Here is a 12,464-nt window from a genome sequence, read left to right on the forward strand (position 1 = left end):
ACAAAGTTACTGCAAATTAGAAAATGGAAAAAGAATATTAGCATCCAAGAAGTTCTCCCTGCTTCCCATGCAACTGCTACGATAGTACACAATGTTAATGTCAGTACGATATAAGATAGTATTTGTCAGGAATTGTGTACTGTAGATGTGAACTAGAGCCGCCAAAATGCACATCAAATTCACATCTGAGATGGAATGAATGAGGATTAAAATTCCCATCCGTGTGTCAGTAGTTTGATTAAAACATTATGATGTACTTGAATGTTACATAGACATTGAATCACATAGCTTGCAAGTTTTCTACTACTTGCTGACAACTAAAAAAAGTAATGTGACGATTAAAATAGAGAATAAGCACTAACCTAAGTGTTAAGTTGACATCATAGGAGAAGTACAGACCAGAATTCCTCTCAGCAGCGCTTAGTAAAACAGAAAATTCAGCTTCCAACTTTTTCTGTAAAAGTTCAATTCAATGGTCAAGTTCAGGACAAAAAAAAAATTATGAGCCCTCTAAGAAATAAAGAACTACTATGCAAAGTTCTGAACCTGTTCAGCAGTAGAGCTATTCAAAGTATGATTACATGGAAGAATTTGCAAGGATGAGATCTTGAATATGGCATGACCCAAGTAAGTACCAACGCACTCACGTTCTGTAACTACTAGTAGATATGACCCTATCAAATGCACAAAAAGGTAAATTAAAATGGAGACCATGTTGAAAGTTTTCATCAGAAAGCACAGTCCTCATTGCCTATGGGTGAAGTACATATGAAAGATGGAGCGAGAAAGAAGAAAAAGAAAATTGACTTCCTTAAGTCATACAATAACAGGCATGTCTTTCCCTTTAAATGGTACAAGACTACAAGTTAACAGATCAAATGTTAGAGGGTACAAGAACAATGCAGGTATTTTTGTAATCTATTGAGTTCAGCAGTATGGAATTGCAAATCCAGTTTGTACTGTTCAGTCGTCTAACTAATTCATCATAATCCACTGGCATAAACTCCAGGACATCAGTCACATATTTGTATGTGATCTTGGCTGCATAACAACAGACACAAACAGCAAGCATGCATCAAAGTAAAATTTTGGGCCAGATAAACCACAAACGCACGTAACGGCTTAATAATAAGACTCCATAAGTAGCAAATGTGTATTAAATGGTGGATCTGGAGGGATTTAGGACCACCAAAAACATTGACGTATACAACTTAAGCCCGCAAAATCTCTTCCCCTTTATATCACACTTTCTTCCCCTTCATTTCTCTAAAACACATCTTATGTTACTAAGTTGTGTAGTCAGTGTCATTTGACAATTTGATTTATGTCTTGGTACGGTTAATTCGTTATTCACGCTTCTTCAATCCCACGTGTGCTAATTTAGGCATATTTTATAATTTACAACTCATATTCAAAATGAACTTATGTTTATTCTTTTACTAACTAATTGCCTATTTTATTAACTTAAGTCAATGTTCTCAACATGCAATTAACTTGATTATTCACGTAGCTTTTCATCTCACATTAGTAAACAAAGAAAATCCTCAACTCATAAAAATGTCATAATATGCAAAATATGGATGTTCCCCATATTCAAATCTTCAACTCATAAAAATCATTAATATGCAAAATATGGATGTTCCCAAATTTCTTAAAAATATTTTTCTAAAATTTCCAGATTTTCAATATTTATTTTGAAGTGATATATATTTTTTCTAAGTGGAACCTTCCATAAATGCAAAGCATATGCACCCAGTAAATGCAAACACCACATGCGACATAGTGTAAATTGTTTCACCCTGTCAAACTGCAGCCTTTTTCGTTGTTGTATGTATTTCATCTGGACGCGTGATTATTCGAGTCATAAACTAGTTGCAACCTTTTGATAAGATCCTGGAGCTGGACTTTCCACATTTTCTAAATGAACTCCATTCAACCAATTAACCAAACATCTTGCGTAGGAATTGTAAGTGCAACAGAAAAGCAGTAATGAGGACAAGAAATAGCAATATTTGATTAGTTGATATATTTTTAAATTTTGAATTTTGAATTTTGAATTTTGAAATTTGAAATTTAGTTTAATTTTAGTTGAGTGATTTGAGGGATTGTTGTTTGTTTCTATTTTTATTGCACGTTGTGTGCACGTAGTTTTTTTCATAAATAAGATTGTATGAGACTATTAAAAATCAATGAATTATTAAAAATTGAAATGAAATTTGAGTTAGCTTAATTTGGGTGTGAAACCTAGGCCTCGGGTGTGAAACCCTAGGCCAATACATGTTCCTCTTCTTCTAGCCGTCAAACATTTATCTTCTCCCGTTCATCTGTTCATCTCACAGCCTCGCTGCCCCCACCCCTTCTCTTCCACAAACTACTGATCTCTCCCTGCTCTCCATACCTTCGAGCAGTCGTCGTTCCCGCCTCCGTAAGCCGTCAGAATCATCTCAACAGTCGTTGATTTCCCTCCATCCTTCTCCACTCTTCGAGTCGCCATTTATTTCGTCTTGACGCCACTGCCGGCCTCGTCCCGATGCCCACCACCTGCATCGACCCGACGACTACCCGTGGGACATCGCACCGCCCTCATCCCGTCGTCGCGTCGTCATCAGTTCAACACTGTCGCACTCATCGTCATCGGATCTCCGCCTCATCATCGTCGTTCAGCTCACCGTTGTCGCCACACCACCTCCAGAGGTCTCTCACGTCGAGTCTGTCCAGACCGACGAAGGTTTCGTTTTCTTTTGTTCCTCTTTATTTTTCTGTCAATCTCATCTTGTTAGTTAATTGCATGAGTATATTACCTCTAAACTCTTATCATATATTCACTGTTTAAAGTATAATTATGAGTTGAGAGTAACTGAACATGTGATTGTCAAAACTTGATATTGATTGTAAAACTTGTACAATGATAATGAATATTACAATTAAATTGATCGAGATTGGAATTGTTCATAATTGTCGATGCAAATCTTATTAAAATCCATCTGTCACATTAACTGTTTTAGATTAAATTTTCTGCCTAAGATCATGAATTTTGGCGAAACGGTGCATTGTTCGATTTAGATCGCTGATTCTGATGGACCCCCTCCCCCGTTTCGCATCATTTTGGTATCAGAGTATGGTTCTAGGGTAGGATTTTTTTTTTGAGTCTTTTAATTGATAAAAAAATCATTCATCTCATTTAGTTGTTAGTACATGCCATTCGCCCATGTCTACCGTATCGATTAGAAAAATCAAGTGAGTCAACTAGTGAGTCAAGCATGTCAGGCAGTGTATAGTCCGAACTCCTTAAGAAATTCGGTGAACTAGCAACACGATTTGACGACACCAATGAAAGGCTTGCTAGGCTCGCAGAAGTGCGCGTTACAACTCCGTCACGAGGTCAAGGCTATGGATACCCACTGCAAGGTCATGGGTACATCGTTCATCGACCCCCACCTCAAATCGACCCCCACCTCAATTTGTGCCTGATCCACCAACCTTTGATGGTAAGCTCGATCCAGAAACTTTCTTTGACTAGCTGAAGAGCATGGATCGCTACTTTGATCGGTACGCCCTGACGGAATCCCAGAAAGTCAAGTTTGCCACAATGAAGCTCACCGGACCTGCCTGTCAATATTGGTACAACTTTGAAATGATAAGACATATTAGAGGTGAGTTACCAATTTTTACTTGACGAGAAATGGCCGACAAACTGAAACGAAAATATCTCCCGCCATCATTTATTCATAGATTGCTAGATAAATGGCATTGTCTTACTCAGGGAACCAAATCTGCAAAAGAATACGTTGCTCAATTTGATGACTTGTTTATTCGATGCAGCACCATTGAACCAGAGGCACCAATGAAAGTCTTATTAAAATTTAGAGCTGGATTAAGAAGCGACCTCCAAACCGAACTCTTTATTAGAGGAGTAAACACCCTTGAGAGAGCTTACGCCTTAGTTCAAGATTTAGATGAAACCAAATTACACCAATCTCATAGGGCTCGGAATTTTCAAACTTTCCTCCCAGTTTTCTCGTGCCAATACCTCTAGTCAGTCTCTGAGTCGATCTAACCCTAATCCTTCCCAGTCTAGAGTCAATACCAAGGGCCAGAAGTCAGAGAGATCTCTCTCCAAACTTAGCCTAATAATTCAGTGTTGCAATTATCAAGGATATGGGCACGTTGCATCCGTCTGTACAACTCCGTTCAGAGTTAGAATTAATAAGCCGTCCATAACAGAATCAAAATCAATTATTGAGGAAACCGTTAACCAGGCCGTAGATTTGATAGAATCTAACTCTGATAAGGAATTCAAGAATACTAAAATTGATAAACCATGCACTTTTGTTCCTTCTGAAACTACCCATCTGATCACGGAGTCCACTGATGTCATCGCTGAAGCTGTTTTTGAAATCGAAACTCTAACCCCTCCTGAACTAACTCCAGTGATTGAAAAAAATGTTGTTAATGCTCCCCACGGAGTCCTCCCGGACCAACATGACCCCCAGCATGTTCCTGATGTGGGTCCTAAAGCGATTCAATCAGATATCTGTATAAAAGTTGAAACCCAAATTGAGCATAGTAAAACAACTACCATATTTGATATCAAATCCCCATGCATTGTCCCGATAGTCACTCACACATACATTGATCCTTTTGGGAAAAATATAGTGATTAGAGATATAAGTCTGAGCACGAGTGTTTTCATTCTCTCCTGTTAAACACAACAAAACACTCCTCCGTCATACATGTGTTTGCATGTTCCTCACTATCACTATTAGGACAAGAAATTTGTTATGCACATCAACGAAGGAATACCTAATTATTCCATTTGATTAAGGACGTCATGCATTTTAGATACTTCGTTGAGTTTATATCTGTCATTGATCACATTGTTCGAGTCTGCATTTCATCATAATCATTTGAGTTGATTTACATCATTTTTATTTTGCATTGGTCATATATTGGAGAATCAGTGACCTAATTTAAATAATGCTGATATTTTGGTGGTTTGGACTTGTCCAATACAGTTCTTTGTAGCTGTTTAAGATTTGACATGATATTTATGAATTTTTTCAACTCTTGAACTAATTAATAGCAACATTTATTTTATCGATTTGGTCATAGTTCTATTTTCAATATTGAGTGATTAAACAATTCACAATGTTTTTAGCAGTCCACTGATATAAGCCTGACCCTAACCTATTGTTTCCGAGAGTTCTTTCACTTTACCCCACTTCTATATATATTCACCCATGTAGCAGTGAATTTTGATAATATTTTAGATGGTGAATTTACAATACAATCTAGCTAATGATTTGAGATGCAGAAAAATAACTAATGGCAGATTAAGATGCAGACAGATTATATTGAAGATGATAAGTTTTTGCAGCTAACTCGACCCGGAGAGAATAATGAGGACAAGAAATAGCAATATTTGATTAGTTAATATATTTTTGAAATTTAAAATTTAAAATTTGAAATTTAAAATTTAGTTTAATTTTAGTTGAGTGATTTGAGGGATTGTTGTTTGTTTCTATTTTTATTGCACGTTGTGTGCACGTAGTTTTTTTTATAAATAAGATTGTATGAGACTATTGAAAATTAATAAATTATTAAAAATTAAAATAAAATTTGAGTTGGCTTAATTTGGGTGTGAAACCTAGACCTCGAGTGTGAAACCCTAGGCCAATACATGTTCCTCTTCTTCTAACCGTCAAACATTTATCTTCTCCCGTTCATCTGTTCATCTCACAGCCTCGCTGCCCCCACCCCTTCTCTTCCACAAGCTACCGATCTCTCTCTGTTCTCCTTACCTTCGAGCAGCCGTCGTTCTCGCCTTCGTAAGCCGTCAGAACCACCTCAACAGTCGTTGATTTCCCTCCGTCCTCCTCCACTCTTCGAGCCGCCGTTTATTTCATCTTGACGCCGCTGCCGGCCTCGTCCCGACGCCCGCCACCTGCATCGACCCGACGACTACCCGTGGGACATCGCACCGCCCTCATCCCGTCGTCCCGACGCCCGCCACCTGCATCGACCCGACGACTACCCGTGGGACATCGCACCGCCCTCATCCCGTCGTCACGTCGTCATCAGTTCAACACCGTCGCACTCATCGTCATCGGATCTCCGCCTCATCATCGTCGTTCAGTTCACCGCTGTTGTTGCACCACCTCCAGAGGTCTCTCACGTCGAGTCTGTCCAAACCGACGAAGGTTTTGTTTTCTTTTGTTCCTCTTTATTTTTCTGTCAATCTCATTTTGTTAGTTAATTGCATGAGTATATTACCTCTAAACTCTTCTGTCAATCTCATTTTGTTAGTTAATTGCATGAGTATATTACCTCTAAACTCTTATCATATATTCACTGCTTAAAGTATAATTGTGAGTTGAGAGCTAAACTCTTATCATATATTCACTGCTTAAAGTATAATTGTGAGTTGAGAGTAACTGAACATGTGATTGTCAAAACTTAATATTGATTGTAAAACTTGTGCAATGATAATGAATATTGCAATTAAATTGATTGAGATTGGAATTGTTCATAATTATCGATGCAAATCTTATTAAAATCCATCTGTCACATTAACTGTTTTAGATTAAATTTCATGCCTAAGATCATGAATTTTGGCGAAACGGTGCGTTGTTCGATTTAGATCGCTGATTCCGATGGACCCCCTCCCCCGTTTCGCATCAAGCAGTCCCAAATATCCAGATCCAAGCCTCTATCAAGTCACAAAAATATCTCGCCTTTCTAATTTCTGGTGCTGGTTTGGGTGGGTAGATGTTGTGGTAGTGTGTGTGTGTGCAAGCCTTGGATGTTGGGAGACTGTTGTTAGTGCCAGTGTGTTCTCAAGCACTCCGTTCAATAATGAAGTTGATGCTACTAAACTCTGAACAGCCACACTAGTGCAGTTAGAAACAATTTTCTGAACTTATGAAATTGACCATACTCCACCAATTCCTTAAAAAGGAAAAATATCCCCACATAAATCACCAATTCAGAAAATATAATTGCTTATTTTAGGTGGTTTTAACTTCTACGTATTGTTATGAGAAAAAGAAGATAACATTTAGCCACATCATTCTTTGTCAGTAGGTGATCTGTACTAGTAAAAGAATAGATGGCCTGACATTGGATCATAATTAACATCTTATGCACAACCAACATCCCTGACATAGTAACTAATTCACATGCTGCACCACAGAGCACCATGAAACACAAATCCCCCATATTAAAAAAACACCCTTAGATCTTGAACATTTTCCGACTTCTTGTAACATATCCCTTGTTCTAACTTCTATAACATATTCAATTCAACATGTTAATAAGCAATATTGATTCCTTGGTAAATCATATAACCACAAACAAAGTTATATCTTCATCATGATTGTTCAATCCAAATAGTAGTGGTTGCAAGCTTTCAGATGCATCCTAGATCTGGATCAGGATTCGTATCTGTGTTCATGTACCAAAGATAAATCATACCACAGTAACTTGATGCATGAATCTGTGCAATGTTGATACTCTATAATACATTATAGAAATAAAAAAGGAGGAATAGAAGTGTCGTGATGTCCTAGCAAGAGATGTTCCCTAATCAATGTTACAAACGTTTGCTCTGCAATTCTTAAAAGGTGGGAGATGATTCAATAAAAGATACCACCATTGTTATTAAGAGTTCTCACATTTTTCTACATTTTCTTTTCGAGCCGTTAATGGTTATGTTCCTTCACACAATAATTACATCAAAGATAACAAATCCTGGTTCCCCTTCCATGCACCGCTTTGTTTTTCACCACTCACGATCGTCATCAATCCTAAACATTTATCTACAAAGACCAGTCAATGAAGCTAGGGTGATTGATGCAACCTTGTATATGCACCACAGAGACAAACAAAATAGATATTGAACCAAGAAGTCTGGAATACTTGCCTACTACAAGCCTAAGAATTCCAATCACGCCAAAGATAGTTTGAACTTTTGGAGACTGCGTAGAGCCACAATGTGGAAGCTCCCCTGTACAAGAAAAACCATACCATATTGAGTAAATTGTCTCACCTCAGTTGAAACATTTGGCATGTCATAAAAAAATAAAAGTAGCAAAAGAAAGTTGACTACCCAGAATCAATAAGTGATGGATTCGTTGATAACATTTGAAACATTTGTCATGTCATAAAAAAACTAGCAGAACATAGTTGACTGCCCAAAACTAACAAGTGGTAGAATCCTTTGATATCATAGAGTTCCAAACAAAATTTTACAATGACAAATTTTCAAAATAGACCCCTTTAGGAATTTATTATTAAAAAACAACCCATTTAAAAATTTTATTTGCCATTTTCGACCCAGTTGTGGCTGAAACTGGGTCGAAAATGGCAAATAAAGTTTGAAAACTTCACAGAATTTAAAATCCCATGAAGTTTAGTTCCTGATTAACCACGCTAATGAAGCTGCAAAAGTTTAAAAACTTCACGGGATTTAAAATCCCGTGAAGTTTAGTGTCTGATTAACCACGCTAAACTTCACAGGATTTTAAATCCCGTGAAGTTTTCAAACTTTATTTTTCATTTTCGACTTGGTTTCAGCCAGGTAGCTAAAACCAGGTCGAAATGGTAATTAAATTTCAAAGGGGTCGCTTTTTAAAAATAAATTACTAAAGGGGTCTATTTTAAAAATTTGTCCATTTTACAATATTAACAGAAAAGTTCATGACTGAACCCTAAGATTAGGAGCAGCTATGTCCATGTTCTTTCACAACATAAATAAAGGTAGCAGAAACAATACTAAGGGCATAAACTTTTAAGTGAAGAATCAAGTCCATGAGAGAACAAAGAGAACCTAATAAGCACTGCCACTATTTACAGAACCAGCTTCAAATAGGAAACCAACATATAATGAGATTTTTACAATTTGATGAAGAGATATCCCATTTAATATACTGAACATACGATATTTACTTTAGAATGGCATGGTTAACTTTTGGTGTTCCCTGTTCCTATTTAAATAAAGTCCATGGTTACTTATAACTTATATGACAGTTTGATCCGAGTTAATATCATCAAGGGTTAAAAGGATGATGCAAATGTGAATTCGGAATACTATGAGGGTACACAGGTAATTTCTTTTCTTTTCTTTTCTTTTCTGGACAGTGAATTGTAAAGCACTAAAGGTTTCAGGCTAAACTATCCAGAAGCAGGAAATCTGGAAGGTGATAAATCTGAATTAAACTTCAAAGATATGATTCTAGCTGCATGAAAACCATAACGATAGAGAATATGCATCACTGCTCCTGCAGTTTCATCTAGTTGCAACTCAGGAACTCTAAATTTCACTAATCCGAAAAAAAAAGTCTACAAATGAACAGGTATCACCATAGGATTTGGTATAGGGAATAGAATTCATTCCTAAGGGATAATTGTAGTCATAGAGAACTAAAATAACATTCTAAAGGAAGAACCTTTGTAGAGTATACAGATAAAAATGCATCCTGCTAGAGGTTTATACTCTAAAGAATGCAAATCATGGTTGGGGTTTTACATTCAGTCAAAAGAAAATTCAAAATATCACATGTTTGCAACAACGTCAATGATTTCCTGATCTATCTATAACCACCAAAGGAAAAGTAAACAACAAATAGAGGAGTTTTTCAGGCATCTATGCACGGTATACAATCATAAACCTAACTAGCATAAAGCAAATTAATGAAAGAAGAGCAGACCAATTAAGGTGAGTTTTCCGTCAGAACGATTGATTGACAAATATGAATCAGCAATGCCATTCACCGGTTCGACAATATACTTGTCAGCAAACTCCCACAACCTCATCCGTGTATAGAGTTTCTTATGAGAATTTAACTTCACATTATCGTCCATAGTTTGATATTCTGCAGAAAAAAATACATAACATAAACAAGATAATCAATCGATAAATGAACAAATGCGCTAATTTTATGATCTCAACAAACCACATACAGAAAGATTAAATTCAAAATATTTCCCGAGAGAGCAAGCTAAAACATGTATCAGAACAAGGTGACGTTGAAAGGAACTTAGCATGGAATATTCCCTGAGTTTACATATATACAACTAAAACACAACTCTAAAAGATCTTTTAACAGCATTAACTTTGAATTCAATTATATCTAACAAAGATCACGTAACAAAGCAACTGTCCTTTCCACGTCCTTTCGGTGCCTTACGGTGTAATTTAGTCCACCCACTATAAAACGACAATTTCAATTAGCCTACACAAAATCTGATCCACTGAGCTCTTCAGCAGATCAAACCGATCAAACCTCAACAGCTCTTCGGCAAATCAAGCAACAAATCTCAATCTACTCATGCAAGATCCCACACGTAAGCACAAATTTCCAACAAATTCTCAGTACTAGAACAAACCGATGCTTGATCCTAAACCATAACGTCAAAATTATCGGGGGCGGGGGGGGGCGGGGGGCGGGGATCTTAGCAGAAATTCAAGCGGCAGAAAGCGGCGCGATCGCTTCGTCGATCTCAACATCAGATCTCAAAAATACACAATTCACAGGTTTAAAAGCTGCAATTAAGATTCGAACAGGTTGCAGGTTGCCAGTACCGAAGCGGCGAAAACCTAGAAAAGGTCTGAGTAGTCGAGATCGGTTACCTTTTGGAGGAGGGCGCCGATCTGGAGACCGAGGCATGGGCGATGAGCGGTGGCGGAGGAGGAGAGGGGAGGGGAGGGGGTATATATAGGCGAGGGAAAGTGGAGGGGGAGATCGAGATGAAGGGATCTGAGGCACCGACTTTTGAGGAGGGGGAGGACAGCAGCGCAGGGCGAGGGCGAAACGATGGCCGGCATGCAACAGAAAACAGACCACTGGCTTTTTTTTTTAATTTATTATTATTATTTTATTGTAAATGGATCATAATGGTATAATAATAATAAATTACGGGGGAAACTGGTTTTTTTTTCTTTTTTAATTTAGAGAAAGCCAACATTCTGTAATGCGAGCAGCAGCATTTCGTCTTTGGTGCAAACGCTTAAGGTTCCGATATGACACTTGAATATAGATAAGGACGCTTTAATATCAATTAAGGAGACGGCCTAAAATTATATAATTGAGCTATATTGTAGATGATCTGTTCCGTTGAACTTGATCTACATATTCTAAAACCTCAACACACCAAGTTTGGGATGAACCCATCGTCGTTTGACTCTTCGTCGAGTCATATGAAAAATTCTATTTCGAAACCATTAAAATTGATACGAGTGGATGAAGGGTTAAACGACGACTGGTGTTGGAATTTTAGAATATGTAGATCAAGTTCAACGGAATGGATCATCCACAATATAGCTCAATCATGTGATTTTAGGTCGCGTCCTTAGATGATTATCTAAGGCGTCACCTTAGGAACACGTCTCCCACATAGATATGCCTTGTTAAAAAAATGCAAACTTATATCCACCAAAATCACGTGTCTACGTACGGACATACATGCGGATATAAAGCTGACATGAAAAAAAAACATAAAAGATTGAAGAAAATATAGTTCTCGTGATATAAAAGAGTTCATTAATATGTTTATTAAATTTGAAAAGTTGAGAATCACATCTCTATGTCATCAAACTTAACATCAAGTCCATTGCAATGATATGATTAACTTACATCCAGAGACTTCAAATATGGATCCAAATATTTCAAATACAGATCTAAGGCTATACCCAATACGGCTAAGGCTATACCCGAGGATACATATATATTGTTACACCCCTGAGACCAAAGTTAGTACCCTCATTTACCACTTACAGCAGATTGAACTCATAAAGTCTACTAGTACTTCAAGTTCCTGTATATGCCAAAGAAAGAGCTGACGCAGAATTTTGACTTGTGTTAGTTTCCATGCAAACTCTAATACTTTCTTTCTCCTTCAATATTCCATTGCACAAAAGCACACCCATAATGGTTTTCCTTGAGATGCATTTATTATCTGTAAAGAGCATCCAAACCATTATGCCTCTCAGCATGCATAAGCCGAACTGGAATTAAAGAGTACAGTTATAACAACGCGATCATAGGCATAAACTTCATCGCATTTAGGGCAACCTCCAACAGATCAAACTCAACTCACATGCAATGTACCTTATTACATTACTATAAGATTACAGTATCAAGGCTCCATTGTTCATTTGAAGTTTACTTATATCAATATAAGCTTTGTATTTAGACACTGGGACACTAAATTTTCTGTGCATAAACACTGACTGGCGAACATTTGGACTTGCATGAATGCTTCATCTACATGCTTGGCTTGAGATTGAGACGGGTTGCCAGCTTCTGCCCCAGAGACCTGTCAGCCTGCATCAAACAGTGAGTGATTTCTCAGCAATAATGAAAGTATCCCCTTAAAGCCTGTTTGTTCAGTAAATTTCAAATTCGAAGTCTTCCGTTAGAAAAATAGGTCCTGCGCTAAGAATATCGCCAGGACTGTGTCAAAAG

At 37.4% G+C, this 12,464-nt stretch overlaps 2 protein-coding genes across 2 annotated transcripts in view; both read right to left on the reverse strand.

The window, feature by feature from the left end:
• The window catches only part of LOC109825140 (phosphoinositide phosphatase SAC6-like), a 38,684-nt gene extending 27,840 nt beyond the window's left edge, over positions 1 to 10,844 (reverse strand). The window contains exons 1-5 of the mRNA XM_020391878.1: positions 10,631 to 10,844; positions 9,708 to 9,872; positions 7,922 to 8,005; positions 547 to 674; positions 363 to 454 (exon numbers count right to left, since the gene is read on the reverse strand). Coding sequence (XP_020247467.1) covers positions 363 to 454; positions 547 to 674; positions 7,922 to 8,005; positions 9,708 to 9,872; positions 10,631 to 10,667 — 506 coding nt within the window. The 5' untranslated portion in view covers positions 10,668 to 10,844. The remainder of the gene's footprint in view (positions 1 to 362; positions 455 to 546; positions 675 to 7,921; positions 8,006 to 9,707; positions 9,873 to 10,630) is intronic.
• Positions 12,041 to 12,464, reverse strand: part of LOC109824991 (catalase isozyme 1) — a 13,137-nt gene continuing 12,713 nt past the window's right edge. The window contains exon 8 of the mRNA XM_020391646.1: positions 12,041 to 12,323. Within this exon, the coding sequence (XP_020247235.1) occupies positions 12,264 to 12,323 (60 nt within the window). The 3' untranslated portion in view covers positions 12,041 to 12,263. The remainder of the gene's footprint in view (positions 12,324 to 12,464) is intronic.

This window comes from Asparagus officinalis, chromosome 10 (genome assembly GCF_001876935.1).
Source record: "Asparagus officinalis chromosome 10, Aspof.V1, whole genome shotgun sequence".
Classification (NCBI taxonomy): Eukaryota; Viridiplantae; Streptophyta; class Magnoliopsida; order Asparagales; family Asparagaceae; genus Asparagus; species Asparagus officinalis.